The 17,195-nt window shown below is 46.0% G+C and overlaps 6 protein-coding genes across 8 annotated transcripts; 3 read left to right on the top strand and 3 right to left on the bottom strand.

Moving 5' to 3' along the window:
* The first annotated feature begins 46 nt into the window (after positions 1 to 46).
* ND-ACP (NADH dehydrogenase (ubiquinone) acyl carrier protein) lies at positions 47 to 1,476 on the top strand. 3 transcript variants are annotated; one of them, XM_001352414.4, is made up of 5 exons: positions 95 to 201; positions 286 to 445; positions 772 to 873; positions 938 to 1,075; positions 1,210 to 1,476. In XM_001352414.4, the coding sequence occupies exons 2-5, from the start codon at positions 296 to 298 to the stop codon at positions 1,387 to 1,389; spliced, it is 570 nt and encodes a 189-aa protein (XP_001352450.2). In that variant the 5' UTR covers positions 95 to 201; positions 286 to 295; the 3' UTR covers positions 1,390 to 1,476. The 3 variants fall into 3 exon arrangements, with proteins under 3 accessions (XP_015043569.1, XP_015043568.1, XP_001352450.2); XM_015188083.2 differs by lacking the exon at positions 772 to 873 and having other exon boundaries at positions 47 to 203; XM_015188082.2 differs by lacking the exon at positions 938 to 1,075 and having other exon boundaries at positions 47 to 203.
* A 63-nt stretch (positions 1,477 to 1,539) lies between these two features.
* Positions 1,540 to 2,187, top strand: msd1 (mitotic spindle density 1). The gene is made up of 2 exons (XM_001352413.4): positions 1,540 to 1,698; positions 1,753 to 2,187. The coding sequence occupies exons 1-2, from the start codon at positions 1,623 to 1,625 to the stop codon at positions 2,136 to 2,138; spliced, it is 462 nt and encodes a 153-aa protein (XP_001352449.4). The 5' UTR covers positions 1,540 to 1,622; the 3' UTR covers positions 2,139 to 2,187.
* Positions 2,116 to 2,978, bottom strand: msd5 (mitotic spindle density 5). The gene has a single exon (XM_001352412.4). The coding sequence runs from the start codon at positions 2,901 to 2,903 to the stop codon at positions 2,184 to 2,186; it is 720 nt and encodes a 239-aa protein (XP_001352448.2). The 5' UTR covers positions 2,904 to 2,978; the 3' UTR covers positions 2,116 to 2,183.
* A 55-nt stretch (positions 2,979 to 3,033) lies between these two features.
* Positions 3,034 to 4,330, bottom strand: LOC4812057 (uncharacterized). The gene is made up of 3 exons (XM_001352411.4): positions 4,224 to 4,330; positions 3,397 to 4,164; positions 3,034 to 3,340 (listed from the first exon to the last, which is right to left on the bottom strand). The coding sequence occupies exons 1-3, from the start codon at positions 4,230 to 4,232 to the stop codon at positions 3,125 to 3,127; spliced, it is 993 nt and encodes a 330-aa protein (XP_001352447.3). The 5' UTR covers positions 4,233 to 4,330; the 3' UTR covers positions 3,034 to 3,124.
* Positions 4,331 to 4,369: 39 nt separating this feature from the next.
* On the top strand, positions 4,370 to 9,141 carry Hmbs (porphobilinogen deaminase-like protein l(3)02640). The gene is made up of 4 exons (XM_001352410.4): positions 4,370 to 4,887; positions 5,661 to 5,733; positions 7,116 to 7,385; positions 7,447 to 9,141. Exons 1-4 carry the CDS (start codon positions 4,840 to 4,842, stop codon positions 8,946 to 8,948), a joined length of 1,893 nt encoding a protein of 630 aa, XP_001352446.3. The 5' UTR covers positions 4,370 to 4,839; the 3' UTR covers positions 8,949 to 9,141.
* A 19-nt stretch (positions 9,142 to 9,160) lies between these two features.
* On the bottom strand, positions 9,161 to 11,885 carry indra. The gene is made up of 3 exons (XM_001352409.4): positions 11,864 to 11,885; positions 11,551 to 11,804; positions 9,161 to 11,477 (listed from the first exon to the last, which is right to left on the bottom strand). Exons 1-3 carry the CDS (start codon positions 11,883 to 11,885, stop codon positions 9,393 to 9,395), a joined length of 2,361 nt encoding a protein of 786 aa, XP_001352445.4. The 3' UTR covers positions 9,161 to 9,392.
* Between the last annotated feature and the right edge of the window lie 5,310 nt (positions 11,886 to 17,195).

Raw genomic sequence — 17,195 nt, 5'->3', positions numbered from 1 at the left:
TTTTTAAGTTCAAAAGAAAAATAACACTTCTACAAGATCTACAAGAAAAATGTACAATCAATAATATTTGCCGCCATTTACCTCAAGTCGCTGAACTGTTTAAATAGTGGGGGCTTAAGTGGGTTAAGTTCGATTTCTTTTCTTATCGATATACGAGACACTGACATTTGCTCCAGAACTTTTACATAATCTTGAAAATCCGTGTAAATATTGTCCAATAATTATTATTTTTTACATTGGCAGAACCGCAATTTAATCCTGATCATCATACCGTTTCTTTTTCAGGAGAATCACAATGTCGTTCACACAAATCGCGCGTAACTGCGGCCGACTGGCAGCGGCACTGGGCACCAAACGGATGGCCAGCAGCGCCGTGGTTCAGTCCCAGGCGGCCAGGATGATGCACAGGATTGCCGTGCCGGCCGTGGCCAATCAAGTGAGCCAAGTAAGCAGAACCCCCAGGGGATTAGTGGTTTTCTGTGGATGGGAACCACAAGTTATATCGATTTATACCCTAACCTCATTGTAAATGCCCCCGTCGGCAGAGATTGTGTGTAATGTAGGCTCTGAAAAGGTGTCTGGGGCTGTAGGATGTGTACATGCGATTCCAGAGACCCAAACCAAATGATTGCATCACATTGTTTTGCATTAAAACATGATTGTTTTCACGCAACACACACAAGCACACTCGCTCATGCACAGTCACCGGCCTGCATCTGTGTGCGTGTGTGTGTGTTGAACTATAATATATTTCATTATCAATTTTTACAGAAATTCGCATTGCGTAGCTATTCCGCCAAACGCACCATTGAGGACATCAAGTTTCGCGTGTTGAAAGTCGTATCCGCCTACGACAAAGTGACGGCCGATAAGGTAATCTTCAAGCCCCTTCAAGGATCCACTAACTCGGTTGTGTGTTTCGTTCTTATCTCTACAGGAGATGGTGTCGAGCAGATGTCGCTGGCAAACGCAATCGGTGCGCAGATACTCGGCGAAACCGCCCTTGTCGCTGAAGCTCATCGATGAGCGCGTCTTGCTTGTGCTGAAGCTGTACGACAAGATCGATTCCAGCAAGGTAAAGATCAAGACAAATGCCACAAATTGCCTTTGCCAGTTGATTTATAGCCACAAAAAGAACTGAAGCATTCACTCAAACACTTAAAACTCTTCTCGATATGTGTACTCATGCGTTTCTTTTCCTTTTTGCAGTTGAATGTCGACTCCCATTTCATCAATGACCTGGGCCTGGACTCTTTGGACCATGTGGAGGTCATTATGGCCATGGAGGATGAGTTTGGATTCGAGATCCCAGATTCCGATGCCGAGAAACTGCTAAAACCTGCCGACATTATTCAGTACGTCGCCGACAAGGAGGATGTGTATGAATAAAATGTAATAATTGTAATGCAAACCATGAAACAGATTACACTTTAATTTTAAATCGAGGAGAGGTCAAATACAATTTGAACAACTGAATAAAACCAAATTTTAATCAATATTTTCCATGTGAACAAATCAAAAGGGGAGGGGCAGGTAGCATGGCCTTATGCCGCAATCCACTCAATTCAAATGCGATAGCTATTATCGATAGTTACTATCAGGCAGGCCGATCACCGCGTGAGATGCAACACAGCGGCGATACAAAACAAAAACAATTCGAAATGCCGGATGCTGTGGACGAACTGTTGGCGGGACTGGGTAAATATTAAACAAAACGCACTTTGGATCATCGTAAATTGTATTCCATTGCAGTGGGCAATCGCCAGACTATGCAACGACAGGCGGCCACCATTGACGAAATCATGGAGAAGTCGAACAACACCCTGATCCACATCGAGTCGCAAAACAAAGCCCTGGCACCGACCACAGCTGCGCCGGGGGCTCAAAAGCTGGTCAACGTGAAGCCAGTCTGCAAGCAGGCCCTCGTCAAGATATTGGAGAATTTCAAGCAGCTCGTGCAGCAGAACAGCGAAAAGCGGGACGACAAGCACAGCGTATTGGATGGGGTCTTGGCGTGCCGACAACGCGTCGAGCACTTGGCCAGTACTGTGCGCAAGCTGGTGGCCCTGTGCGACACTGTCCACCAGCTGAAGACCCACCAAGAGGATCTCGATGCAGAGGACGAAGACTTGTCGTAGAATTTATTGTTAAATAGCTGAATAATAATAAATCTATAATATATATCAAGCTGCAGTGTAGGAGCATATTTGCATCAGAGTGAAGGTGAGGACCTCCACAAACATTTCCAGGCGTGCGACCAGGCTGCCACCAGCTAAAACATCGCTTGGATGCGGCAGCTGGAGACGGTTCGATCGCAAGTAGTTCAATTGCTTCATGCTTTCGGCGATTGCCATCAGCTTCTGCTCTTCATCGGCTGTGAATGCATCTGGCGGTGCCTCGGCCTCCGTCGGCATTAGCTTTTCTATCTGCTGGGAAAAGGTCTGCAGCTGCGCAAGCTTCTTTATGTACACGGCCTCTTCCTTCTGAAGGGCGGCTGCCTCTTCGTAGGCCTTGGCCAGCTTCCGTTGGAACCCCTTGAACTCGTTGTACACCTCGGCGGCACTGCGATGCTCCTCCAGGCGCTTCATGCCCTCCGCCAGTTCCGGCTGCTCCAAGGAGGCAGCGCGCTGCGTCTCTCGCTTCTTGGGGATCTTCTGCAGGTTACTGGGATACTCGTCGAGCGACTTGAAGAGCTCCGCATAGTCGGCCACCGTGCCCAACTCCTTGCTTGGTGGTACTTTTGCAGCCTCCTCCTCCATCATTTTCGGCAGACTCTCGAAGAACGTCGTGGGCTTCATCACCGACTTGGTGACGCACAAATCCCGCAAGGCCTTCACGTGTTTCACATAGTTTTCGTTCTTTAATTTCGCGCAAAACTGGCTAAAGTCGGTGTTCGCTTCCATTTTTGTGAATTTCCTTTTTGTATGTTTTGCGTGTTTTCTTTTCTTTTGAATTGTGTTTCGCCGTCACTGAAGCAACCCTGGCGATAACAGTCCATCTCGGTAATCGATACTGAGCGGGGAAACGTTGGAATTCAAATTGCAATTAGCATTATGCTATTATGATTTATTAAATGAACAATTTCAGACTTTTAATGGACGAGTGGACGGGGTCAAGGTCACGGTCACCCGTACTCGGACTGAACGGTGAGCGAGAACTGACCCTTTGGTATGGTGTTGGCATGATACCAGATGCGTGTATCCACAAGAACGGCATCGCCCGGCTCTACATAGAAGGAAAACGGCTGACACTGATGGTCGCATTCAGGTGCCGGAGCCAAGTACCAGCTCTTGTTGCCCTTCAGCTGGGCTTGCCACATCAGACGTGGCATGTACTCCAGCTACAACGAAACATATAAAAAAATATGGAATCTGTCAGAGCATTTCCTTTGCTTACGTGCATCACTGCGCCTTGTTCGTAGCCCATTAATATGAAGTCCGTGTGTGGCATTTCGGCATCCTCGGGCAGGAAATGTGGCCGGGGATAAAGTTTCCTTAGCTCTGCGAGGACTGTAGGATGGCAGACACTCCAGCCGACAAACCAAGGAGCTCCTTGGCTGAGATTTGACCGCTCCAATTGCATCTCAAAGACCTCTTTGAGGGACTTCAAGTCCGAGTTGAAGTGCTGGAATTGGCACACGGATTCTATGGAACCGGGAACACTGTCATACAGATCCCGGATGTAGCCAAAGCTCAGAATCTTCTGGGCTGGCCAGTGGGCCACGGCCTTCTTCACAATGATCGGCAGGGAGGAGTATGCGTGGGGGGCAAACTCCTCACGCGTCAGATTTGACAGAATCAGAGGACCCTGCACGCCCTTGCAGAATGCACAATCGCTGATGGGTCGCGTGGCCTCCCACACCAGGTAGTTGTTGGGCAGGAAACAGCGCACGCCGAGCAGAAACGATATGGTCTCGTAGAAGACTGGCGTGGCCACCATTATGAAGAAAACGATTCCCACGAGCCACAAGTGATTCAGGCGATTGGGATTGCGATTTATGTCGCGCGTCTTGCGATAGGCCTCCTGCAGATCTTCCACGGACACCAGTCCCGTCCTCAGGGCGTTCAGATGGAGAGCATCCAGCCGGGCAGTCACATCCTCGCCGAGACGCTCGCGAATCACCTGCATGCGATTGGCCAGGGTCCCCATGGGACGGCTGATAAACTGTGCGGATAGCTACATTAGGGACTTTGACGAGAATTTTTTTATTGGTTTTCGCTCACCAGAAACATTTTTATTGGATTTCTTTTAATTTCGCATCGTATCGTCTTTGTTTTGATATTTGTTTTGCTGACAAGCAGCTGATTATGGCGATGTCTTACGATCGACTGACTGTCGCCGATGTATCGATAGCGCTATCGATTTCTCCCCAACCCTTCTATCGGCGGTCTGCCAGCTCCAAGCCCCACTGTTCTGCTGCTGTGCTGCGCCCCCAATATCTCCAATGTCTTGCTGCAATTCTTTTTGCTCGGACGTAGTATCGGCCAGCGAAAAATCCAATTGATTCTTGAATCGAGTCGCCTTCCAACCGATTAGTACAAAGCCAACGTGACAATAATCCAACTATGTGTCTTGGATAGTGCGTGCATTTACGTTTTCATTCATCGTTCATCATCTGGGAAGACAGGCTCTCGCTCTCTCTCTCTCCCTCTCTCTCTCTCTACTGGCATATATGCTGGCAACGTGTGACCCCGAAAGCTGTCCCCGCGCACACACTTTCACTTCTTCCTACTACTCCAATCCACGACGTCCAGCCACCAACAACAATACAACGAACAAATAACCTAGCATAAACAAATTATTGTGCAATACTACTTAGTTAAAATTTAACTTAAAAGCATGTCTGCGCAGGAAAAGGTCATACGAGTGGGGTCGCGGAAGAGCGAGGTAAGTAGACTATTGACAGTGCAAAGTTTTACAGATATGTGCATACATGTGCATCCGCTTTAAATTAAAATACTCATTTTGTTGTACATTTGAATTTCAATCACATTTTGTCTAGCGCGTGTCAAGCCCCCTTCGTTCCATCCTTCTCCTCTTTCCCTGTGTCTCTCTCTCTCTCTCACTCGCACGGTGCCCGCATTTATGCAAGAGTTTCTGTTTTTGTATGAGACTTGTTGCTTGCCTTCGCTGCGCGCTCCGCTATCCCTTCCCTCACACGGTGTGTCTATGCTTTTTCGTTACTGTTACACAATTCGCACAGCAACAGCAAAGGCACGCACTTTACTAAAGAGAGGAGGGGGCAAAGGAGAGGCATATGTGTACTCGATTTGTGGTGCTTTTCACTCACGACACGATCTCTTCTCAAGCCGCTGCCTTGGCTTGAAATATTCGTGCGTGTGTGTGTGTGAGCGAGAGAGTGGTATTTTTTTTTGGATTTGAGGTTTATTTTTTGTTAATTGCAAGCGGAGCCACCTTTGGCGCTGTGCGCACAACTCTACACATGACAACAAAAAAATGAAGGCCACCTTTGCTGATGGAATTTATATTTGAAATTACTTGGTTTTTTTTTTTTTTTTTTTAATGGGCAGCCGCTGTCGCCTTACTTAGCCCCAATTCCACCTCTCTCTCACTCCGATCACTTGATTTGCATTTAGCATTTAAGTAGCGCGCCAAGCAGCGACTTTGATTAATTATTTTCTCTTTACTTTTGCTTACAGCTGGCTCTCATTCAAACCAAACATGTCATCGGCCGACTCCAGAAACTGTATCCCAAGCAGCGGTTCGAGATACGTAAGTGAAAGTGTGTGTGTGTAGTGGGGTGTTGTGTTGTGTAGTGTTTTGAAAAAAGCAGAACTCATGCTGCGTTTGCGTATGGGACGGGGGGGCGGAAGGCGGGGTTTTTTGTATTTATTTCAAATAATGTTTTCGAAGCATGACTCGCGGGAATATCATTCATCGGGTCTTAGGTCTTATCGTATTTTGATAGTAACTAAAACAAATGTTTCGTTCGTTTCGAATGGATTGCATATGATTTGCTGATTTGCTGCTTTAACGGTGCCAGTCGCCAGCCCAGCCCAGCCGGTTCTTCTGTTTCACTTCTTCTCCTGCTTTTATTTGGCCTCTTCCGTTACGATCGTCTCTCTTTCTCACTCGCTCACGTGCCATCATTTTGGCAAAGAGTTTTGTTCAATGTCAATGCTGCTGTGGTTTTGTTTTTGGCTTTGCTTTTGCTTTTTGTTTTCGAGATTAGGGCCGAACGAGTGCCGAAATGTTATGCCATGCACACACACACACGCAAATCGAACCACTCTCTTTCGGACACCAAAACGTATATAAGTCACATATAGTGCGTATGTATATGCATATCCGATCTGATTGCAGCATTAATGGCAGTTCGTTCTGTTCATATGTGTGTGTCTGTGAAATTGTACCGATTAGATATTCCAAAACATTTTAATCGCTTGAAATAGCAGCGAAATCTTTTGAAATATTCATTTTAATCAGACAATTTTTTTGGAGTACCTTTTGGACTTTGATAAGATGTGGAATTTATAATTTTGTAGAAGTACGGTACAATGAATGATTCATCTTGGGGTTTGTGCATAACACAGTGAGTGGGGGGAATATAATATGCCGTGATGTGATGTCACTCCTTTGATCGATATTATATTTCATGAAAATGTCCCAAGCACGCAACATCCTCTTCCACTGCTCTGCATAGTACAATATTCAAATTATATTCAGAGTCCCGTCCCCCCTTCCGACGATAAGCAAAACATTCGCCTCGCAAAATACATAACATTATCATTGCGTGCTGACGATAGCGGAAGAGTGCGGTGTGGTGTGGTGTGGTGTGGTGAGGTGCGGGAAGTGTCAAAGATAGATAGATAGATAGATACTTCGATGGTGGCATGGCATGTCGTCCGCTTGATTGTTGTCATAATTCTGGAATGGATGGGAGAATAGAGGAGGGGGTACGCTTCTGGTTACTGGCTACTGTTGCGTTCCGGTTCCCCTTTATCTAACAGGCGAGAATGCAATTAAGGGGTACAACCCTTCCAGAGATAATAGATGGTTTACAGACTAAAGATAGGTAGTGGGAGGAAGAATATAGATCTTAGATCTATAGGAGTCACCGAATTACCATTAATACAATCTTATCCTCTCTGCAGACACCATGTCGACGTTCGGAGATCGTGTCCTTAATGTTTCACTGCCCAAAATCGGTGAAAAAAGTCTGTTTACCCGCGACCTGGAAGATGCTCTAAGGAATGGCGGTGTCGATTTTGTGGTGCACTCGCTGAAGGATCTGCCAACGGCTCTACCGACGGGCATGGCCATTGGGGCAGTCCTAGAGCGAGAGGATGCCCGGGATGCTCTGGTTCTGCGCGAGAACTTCCAGGGCCATACGATAGCCTCTCTGCCGCAAGGAAGTGTGATTGGTGAGAGATCAGAGAGGGTACACTTCGATCGTGTCTAATCTAAGGGATTCCCTCTTTTTAGGCACCTCTTCGCTGCGACGCACCGCACAGATACGACGGCTGTATCCCCATTTAATCGTTTGCGATATCCGTGGGAATCTGAACACGCGCCTGGCGAAACTTGATGCCGCCGACTCAAGGTTCGCGGGAATTATCCTCGCCCAGGCGGGTCTTGTGCGGATGGGATGGATGAGCCGCATCAGCCAGGTGCTGGAGCCCACCGATCTCCTGTATGCCGTCGGACAGGGCGCCCTGGCCGTCGAGTGTCGCGCAAACGATGTCCAAGTGCTGGCGATGCTGCAGAAACTCATGTGCCTGAACACCACATGTCGCATTCTGGCGGAGCGGAGCTTCCTCAAGACATTGGGTGGCGGTTGCTCTGCCCCGGTGGCTGTTTGGAGCAATCTTCAGGGCGAACCCCTGAACGCCAACAGCCAGGATGTGGGCCTGTCCCTCACGGGCGCTGTCTGGAGTCTGGATGGTGCCATTGAGATCCGTAACCATCTGTCGTGCGCCTTGAGCGAGAAGCCAACGGGGAAACGCGGAGCGCAGCAGCAGCTGCAGGAGCAGCAGGAAAACAGCAGCAGCTGCGACTCCCCGCCGGCCTGCAAGCGACCAAGGAATGGGAACTGCAGCTCGGGCTCGGGCTCTGGCTCCTCCGATTCCAACTCGAATTCTAGTAGTCCACCCCGCCCGCAGGGTAGTCCCCCGGTGATCTGTGAGGATGTGGCCGCCTGCGAGGCTCTGGCGGGGTACAGCGTGGAGCAGCTGACGGATCTGGCCAGCCAGTGCCCTGTTCTGAGCAACAACAACACTCTGGGCGCCAGCGGAGATGCAGGTGGAGGTGATGCCGACACCACCAATGCCAATCGGTGTCCGATGCAGAGGGATGTGATCTCTCATTCGGGGGGCGATGCAGCAGGAGATTCAGATACATCTTCCAATGTCAACCCGACCCCCCACTGTCCCCTGCAGATGCCAGTGGGCGTGGACTTTATGGGCGAGTGCCCCTACGTGAATAATGAGACGAAGATCTCGTATGCCAAGGCCGGCAAGTGTCCAGTGACCCATGCAGCAGCCGGGGCCGTACCTGCTCAACCGATTCTTCCCACTCCGCCGAGCAGTCGGGCCAGCATTGGCAGCAGCATCGGTGACGAGGTGGACAATGTGGCAACGGTGTCTTCCAAGTGCCCCTTCGCGGCCATGCATCAGGGCAGTGGCCTCGAGGCGCCACCCAAAGAGAGCGGAGCCCCGGCCAAGTGCCCGTTCCTCCAGAAGACGGTGCAAATGTTCGACTACGCGGACGAGGAGCAGCCCAAGCCCCAGACGGTGCTCATTGAGGACGTGGACAATCTCTTCTGCGGCCTCTACCAGCATCCATGCTACAGCCGACAGGTGTACGAGCGAGCGAATCTGCTGGGCAAGAACCTCGCCGAGGAGCTGATCAAAAAGGGAGCCCTCGATGTGATGAAGATCGCCCAGGCAGAGATCCATGGCAAGGTGGGGACCACCACGACATCCTGAAGACGGGACAGCTGGCCTCCCACGTCACCATTATCGTTATCATCATTTACATTAAGTAGAAAAAGTGTAATTAGAGAATATTCTATGTTGTTTCCATTTCCACATCCACATCCGCATCCAAATCCTCTTCTTAGACGTGTTTTTCTTCTGTTTTTTGCTGGGAAATATAATGGAAATCAAATGCAAAAACCAACGAAGTTTCTCTTCTTGTGTAATGTCTTTTCGTCTACATTTATTTTCCAAAAAATAAAAATTAATTAATTAAAAATTTAACAAGAAATAAAGGTCAAGTTGGAGCGGTGGATAAGCCTCCTCGTGCTAGTGCCAAAAATGCCATCTAATGTACATCCGTGTACATTTTGCATTTAAAAGTGGCGCCTTCTCTTAAATGTAAGTGGGGTGCTCCCTCGTCGTTGTGGTCGCAAATATGTTCAGGTCTCCAGTTTACCAGTGATGGCGCTTCTTCAAGTGCTCCTCCAAAAATTTAAGAGCCTGAAAGCTCTTATTGCACTTGCGTACGCCGCACGGCAGTCCTGGGTTTTCTTCGTTCCCCTCGCATTCATCAAAGTGCACCACATAGGACTGGCGAGTGTGGAACTTCTTGAAGCAGTGGGTGCACTTGAGCGACTGGCCGTGCATTTTGGCAATGTGCGATTCGAGACGTCGCTGCGATTTGGAAGTTTTCGGGCACTGGCTGCAGTTGAACTCGGACTCGTCTGCGGTGGTGGACTCGGAGGTGGAGGACAGTATTTCACGCTTGTGGGGCTGGACTTTGTGGTTGACTTCGGACATATCTTCGAGAGGATAGGCCTGCGATTCATTCTGCTCGTTGCTATTCGAGATGTTGACGGACTCCGACTCCGATGACTGTTTTTCCTTCTTCGCCTTCTTGGGACGCGGCAGAACCCATTTTTCTTCGTCTGAGACAAGCGAGACCGTAGGCTCCTTTTGGCTCTTCGTGGGTGAAGGCACAGCCACAGCGTTGGCAGTCTCAGACATCTTCTTGCTCTTCTTGGCGGGAGAGGACACTGCCAGAACATTGGAGGTCAGCGACAGCTTCTTGCTCTTGTTGAGGGGAGAAGACGGCGGCCCATCAGCCACATCGTCGGTGTCGTCCTCCACTTCTTTGATTGTAAAACTCTCCTTTCGCTTGAGGGGAGGTTCCTTCTTGTGTAGTATTTTCCGTTTCTTTTTCACCTCTGCATCGGGATGGGCCAAATGCGAGCTCAAATGATAGTTCAGCGACTGTTTGCTGGCCAGCGACTTTTCGCATTTGTGGCACTTGAATATCTTTGGTTTCTCAATGCCATGCAACTCGGACATGTGGCGTTGCATCATCTTGACGGACGGCTGATCCGTTTCGCAAATGTTGCAGATCAGCGCGTCATTCGACGGCGGCTTTGCCGTGCCGTTTGGCTTTGGCGTCGAGGCACTCGACCCGTTGATGGCAAATGTGTACTCCGTGTTGGTCACATCCTTCCTCTTCTTGTGCTCGTTCAAGGCTCGGATGACAGACAGCCCAGGCGTATCTGGATCATCATTGTTCTGCACCGATTTGACTGGAGTTTGAAGCTTCTGTGGAGACTTGTGTTTAATAGGTGTCTGGGGCTGTACATAGCTCTGCTTCTTAGGAGAAGGGCTCTTTGCTTCTATGACTTCGATATCCTCCCCTTTTATGACTTCGATATGCTCTTCACCATTATCTTCTGCTGCAGCCTCGTTCTCTACTGCCTTTTCCATTTCCAGTTTCACAGCGGTCTTTTTGCTTTTCTTTACAGCCGGCACTTCGTCCTTCGCCACCTGAACTTCCTTCTCGACGGTCTTAGCCCTGCCCGCGCCGCTCTTTTCTTTACCCATTTCAAGGCCATGGATCGCCTTGGCGTGTTCCTTGAGGGTTTTGGCAACCCCGAACGATTTTGTGCACATTGGGCAAAAGTAAATTCGAGGACGATGCTGTCCATGGACTTCCATGTAATGTTGCTTCATTTTCTTTGGGTACTTCTCTTTGAAGTCGCACTGCTTGCACTCGAATGTTTCGGGTATTAGTCCCTTCTCCTCCGATTCGCTATCCGCCACCACCTCAACCTCCAAATCGACCGGATTCTCGGCTGCTATACCGAATACACCCAGCACCGAGGTGTTTTTTTTGTCGATTGCCGGTTTTGCCGGCAACAGTGACACGGAGTCATCTAGATGAATATCATTATCATCGTTCGCCTCGCCCACTGGAGCAGCAGCCTTCCCGGCAGAGCGTTTGGGCTTTGGTGCCAAGATTTTCGACGACGTCGTAGTCGTCGTCATTGACGGGTCCAAGGTCCCAAGTCCAGGCACGGAGAAACTACGCTTCTTCATCGGCTTTTGCTTTATTTTTGGCACCTCTGCCTCCGCCCCATCCAATGCATCTTCTTCTTCGGCGTTCCCGCTCATTTTTGTGTCGACAAACTCCCGAGCCTCCTGTATTGTGCGCTCGCATTGCACAAATTTGAAGAAACAAATGAAGCACACCTTGATGGCCGAAGTGGGTGGAATCTGAAAATAAAGTGTCCCCAATTATCAGAGTGCCATATTTTTGTTTTTGTTATTTTCCATAGCCTGTACTTACATGGCGTTGTGTGATGGCGTGCAGAACGTCGCTAAGTTTGTTGCCGTAAAACGCCTTTTTGGACGACAAAATCTTGCCGGGTTCATTGGTGGTGCCACAGCAGTCGCACAGTAGATCTTTTTTAGCATTAACCATATTTTTTAAAACAATAAAACAGAAAAAATAGCCTAAATTCAAAAACTCAGCGCGACTCTGACAGCACGTTTTTTTTGTTGGGTTGATAGTGTGACCGCGGCCATAAATGCGGTCTGACCCTTAGAAAGATACCGAGAAATACCGTCGCATTGTCAAAATCTACCGTAAATATACTGACGAATTAAATTTCTGTTAGGCATATTTCTCGATTTTCATATTCCGTGGAATAATTCTGGCTAACTGAAACCCTTAGTTCTGCCCACATAATTTTAAGTCGTTGATGAATCAATTTTCTTTAAAATGTACGAGTTTTTAGTCCTTGGTTTTATTGTATTTTGGATTGTAAAACAAGGTTTAAACAAAATAGTTCAACAAAAAAAACATTCGCAATGTTGCTGGTATTTGAAGACACGATACGTGTATAGGCCTTTCTATACCCTATTTCGTTAATTTAATATGAAGATCCTGTTTTTCAAACTGTTTTTAAAACGTAATTAATAAAGAAATTATCCCAAATTGATATGTTTCAGACATATTCATGCATATGATTAGTATCTTGTAACCTACGGAGCCTGGTATGACAAACATTTTCTCAGTTCTATAAATTTTCCCAGGGTATGTGAACATGGAATTAGCAACATGTTTGTGTATGGAATGGGACTCATTGTTGTGAACCGGTTATTACAGATTCTACCCGATTCAAATAAATACCGAAATATACGGTCTCATTTTCAAAATATGCCGACGAATTATTCATATGCCTCGATTTTGAGGCTTATTTTCAATACTTGCTTTTATTGGATTTCTACCGTTGAAAATAAAATAGATTGATGAAATTGACAAAATATACCATTATATACCGATATACCGTAAATATACCGTCGGCTCAATTTTGACCTCAGCATATACCGAAAAGTATATAAAATACCGTAAACGGTAGGTTTTGTGTTGCTGTTAAGCGCAATTCCCATATGTGTTCTGTAGGCCGCAACGTTAGTTAACGATGTACCGTCGTAGTCGATAAATTCGATAATCGATACGACTTGGCGCGTACTTTAAAAATAGTTTTTTATATTTGGTTTTTGGTGATTTCACTTTAATTAAGGAAATCTTGTCCAGATCATTACCCTTAGGCGCTTAAGCCCGATTCACTTAAGCCAAAAATGTGCCAATTACCACTTTGGCTTATCTCCCAGCAACAGATTCCGACTCGACTGTTTGTGGGGCCAACAATTGGAGCGAGTCGTTAAACTTTTCGAGGCAGTTTGTCGCAAAAATAATTCAATTCCGTTTGCGCGGATTCCGCATTGACAGTGCGATTACGAGTGCGAGTGCGAGTGCGAGAGTGCGTCCAATGTCTCAAGTTCACAGCACAAATGAAGGCCACACGGCACAACATCTAATGCTTATTGTTACGCTGCTTTGCTGCTGATTGATTTTCTGGCCAACAAAGTGAATTTAATAAACAGGTTGTCTTGTCTCAACACTTTACAGTAGCCAAATGTTGCCCTACCGCTACAGATGGGGGTACATTGGTTATACATACGGGTAGTTTCTATTTTTGATGCTTGACTGAATTGATTGGCTATTGATTTGATGGGGAATTGACTTCTTTGCCTTCAACCATACCATGCCATTGCTTTCTGGTGTACTTGAACTCTCTCTCTCTCTCTCCCTCTCTCTCCAGGTTGGCTTCTTGTGGTCGCCTTTAATTAGCCCAGCGCAGCAGCGATTCTTATCAACCACCATGGATGGTGGCTACTGGGGCTTTCGACTTCGACTTCGACTCTAACGCTGTAATTACTTGCTTTGGAGTTTTGTAAACTTGATTTTCCTCCACAGCACAGCGGGTTTGACCTCCAGCTGAAGCTGAAACCATGCTTTACGGCAGGTCTATGATCGTTTGCTTTAGCTCTGGCTTTGGCTTATATTCTGCGGTTGCTGCTGCTGTTGGCATTGTATATTCTCTCTTTTGGGGCTGGCTGGCTGGCTGTGAAATCTTCTACAAGCCGCGAGGCTTCAAGGCCAAACAAATTACAAGAAAACGTTGAAGCTTCTGTGTGGGGGGGTTCATTATCATATAATGACCCAATGACCGAAAAAAAGCAATGCCTCCCAGCTCTCACAGCTCTCCCAGCTGCTGAGAAAGATACCCTATGCAGGCCACACACAGCGACTGCAGGGTATTCAAATGCCAATACCAATCCAGTGGGGGCACCCTCCCACACACACTTTCCTGTGTGTGTTTCGTTCGGGAGCAATGATTTTCACGAATTAATCACTTCAATGCCTTAAAAATCTCTGAAATTTAATTGAAAACAATCTCATTCCATTTACCAGTCACCTTAAAGGTTCAAAAGTTCTAACATGATGGATCTTTGTTGGGTTTATTTTTGTTCGCGTTAATATGGTTTAAGGCCCCATAAGCCCGAAAAAGCGGAAGTGTGGAGGCACACAAAACCTCAGCTAATTGCCGGCCATTATGTCTTTACATTTTTTTATAAATAGGAAATATCTTTGTTCGCTCAGAACTGAGATTTATTTTCAGAGTAGTACAAACAAACACGGTTCTAAAAATAAAGAATCCACCATAATGAGCGCAATGAAAATTAATCTATCGGAGAGGTTTCCCCCTTTCCCCCCCGCAGGAAAAGACCGATCGCCCCAGTGACCTCTTTGTATCCCTCGAATTTAAAGGCGGAAAAGAAACCCGAAAACCACTCTGTAATGGCATTTAATTGAATGATTATCCCATCCCGCAAAAGACAAAAGACAATAGAACAGGAATCAATCAAATCAAAAAATACACCTGATGCTGCGCGATGCCATGACTATCTATATATATATACATATATGCTATATGCTATATATATCCCCCCATATCATTAGCAACAAAAGAACACACAGCATTTCTGCCAGCATCACTTTTCAGCTATTAAATGAACAAAAATACACACAAAACCAAACAAAGCAGAAAAAAGACAAAGCAGATCTTAGATCTTAGAAGAACAAATTGAACTCTCCGTAGGAAGTGGCAAGGGAATCCGTTTGCTGGTTGATTCCAAAGAATCTGTGGCATCCAAGAGTCCTGGACGGATTGATGATTGATGATCGCCCCACCCCCCCAACCCCCCGCCCTTCCAGCCCCAACTGCTGACAGGCAGGCCAACAAATGATGGCTAATTTCCAGAGTTCCACAAAATCCACAAAAATCAAACGGCCATCAATCATCGAACGGCGCGGTGCGGCGCGGTGCGGTGCGGCGCGTATTTTGTCACAATAACAAAACAATTAACTAATTAATGTCTTCCGTAGGAGCGCCCCCAGAGTTCAGTTCATTTATACTATAAATTTATACAAGTGTAAAATGCGGCACAGATGCGGGCTGGGCTGCAGGGCATGACCCGGAAGTGACCCCCCCCAAAAAAAGGGCCAAAAGGCAGAGGCAGTGTTGGGGTTGGTTTTGGCGTTTTGTGTCTGATGTTTGGATGGTTGATGGATCAGTAAGTGGAGAGTCTTAGATATAGTACATTCGCCTTTGGAGATGGAAGTTCCAGCTTATAGATAGAACACCCGAACCCGGACTTTACTCCTTGTCCATGGAATCTTCTCTATGGTTTTCTTCGGATAATCTTTTCTTCTTGAAGGATAATCAATCGGCAAGCCCTGCTATTTTTCACAGATTTTGTATTACTGAAATTCTGAAACTGATATTCCTCGAGGGTCTTCCATTACACCCATTGCTATATACTTTTGTCCTGATATTATATTCGAAATTTATTGAAACTGAAAAAGTTTAACCAAGTTTAATCATTTTATTAACTTTAATCGATTTTTCGATTTTTATTTGGGTATTTTTATAGGCTTTTATGATTTTCTTCTATAAGAAAAACAATTCTTGATACAAGTTTTTCCTCAAAGTCTCTCTAAAACGACAACTCAGTGGGAAATGGGAAAATCTGAGGTTGTAGAGCACTTAATTCAATTTACAAAAAACCAATTGAGATAATTTATTTTTGAAATGCTCATTAGAAATCTACATTGGTTCTCTTTAAAAATAAATTAAAGGCTTTAGAGTACTTTCGACCACAAGTTTGTTGCTATCTTTATTAAAAAACTAAAGCCCGATGAACCCCTTTTGGGTGAAATGTTTGTTTTCCATCTTTTTTGTACATCAAGAGTTCCACTCCAGTACTTAACTTTCAGAAGGAAGTATGAAAAATGATCTCTAAATCAATCAGAGTTGTGTGCGAGCATTTTCTATATTCTATTTTCCATTACTCACACATTTCCAGACGAAACAGACAATAATTTTCGGAGCATTATGAGCGGCAGACACAATTACCTAGATTTTTAGAGTCCCATTCCACGAGTGTGGGGCATGGAGCATGGGGGAGGGGGTAGTGGGGGGGGAGTGTTCGGTGTATTACGAGTCTAAGTACAGTGCTTTGGTTCAATGTCAGGCGGCGGCGGTGGTGGCATTACAGGAAGCATTTTCTCAATGTGCGGCCTCGACTGGCTGGCCCCTGGCCGCCTTATCACGATGATGCCTCCCAGGCCCCTCCTCCTCCCCCTCCTCCTCCTCCCGCTTCCTCGCATTGCTTATCAATGCGAAATGTGAGCCACCGAACCGAGAATCGAATAAAATTATCTGGCCATTTGTCTTGTTTTATGGCTACTGTTTCTGTTTCTGTTTCTGTTTTTGCTTCTGCTTTTTGCCTGCGATTTCGATTTCGGTTTCTATTGGCGATTCCTATTCGAATTCGCATAAAAGTTCAATTAATTATAGCAGCAAAATGTGCAAAAAATGTGCACAAAATTTGTGCTTTGATTTCGTTTCGATTTCTGCACAAAGACAAAACAAAACAAAAAACATATCCATTGAAATACGCAATTTATGAACGATTCAAACCATGATTCGGTTCATTTATTTGCCATGAGAATCAGGCACGTCGCGACACTCTTAAACCGATTGAAATGAATGGATTTTGCAACTCTTTTGGACACCTTTTGGGAAGGGAGTGGGTAGATTAAGTATCTGTGGAAAATCAAATGAAAATCCATTCAATTGGAAAATTCAAGCATTAATTGATGAATGTTTGAATAGATTATGTATGAATCATTCGCTGTCGAGCGGAAATTAGTCAGACATCGCGATGAGTGTAGAGGCAAAAGAATATCAGATGTCACGGGGAAGTCGATGCTGCAAAAAATTCGATTTTTACATATATTTTGAGACGATCTTTGAGGTATTCCCCACATTCCACCACAATCCGCATTGAGTCATCATTTCTCATAGCCGAAATCAATCCCAAGAACATTTCTGAGGCTTCTTTTGTTCCACAATTTGATGGCTTTATAGCCGTGTATTCCAGGCATCTGGCAATAGAACCATCAGGCGAATCCACTTAATTATTGAATGATTATTTAATTGATTTATTCCTCTACTACAAAAAATGAAAGAATTCCGGGGAATCCCCTGTAGAAGTTTGCTTTTATTTGTCTTTGGA

Source organism: Drosophila pseudoobscura, chromosome X (assembly GCF_009870125.1).
Source record: "Drosophila pseudoobscura strain MV-25-SWS-2005 chromosome X, UCI_Dpse_MV25, whole genome shotgun sequence".
Lineage (NCBI taxonomy): Eukaryota > Metazoa > Arthropoda > Insecta > Diptera > Drosophilidae > Drosophila > Drosophila pseudoobscura.
This window is presented reverse-complemented; position numbering and strand designations above follow the sequence as displayed.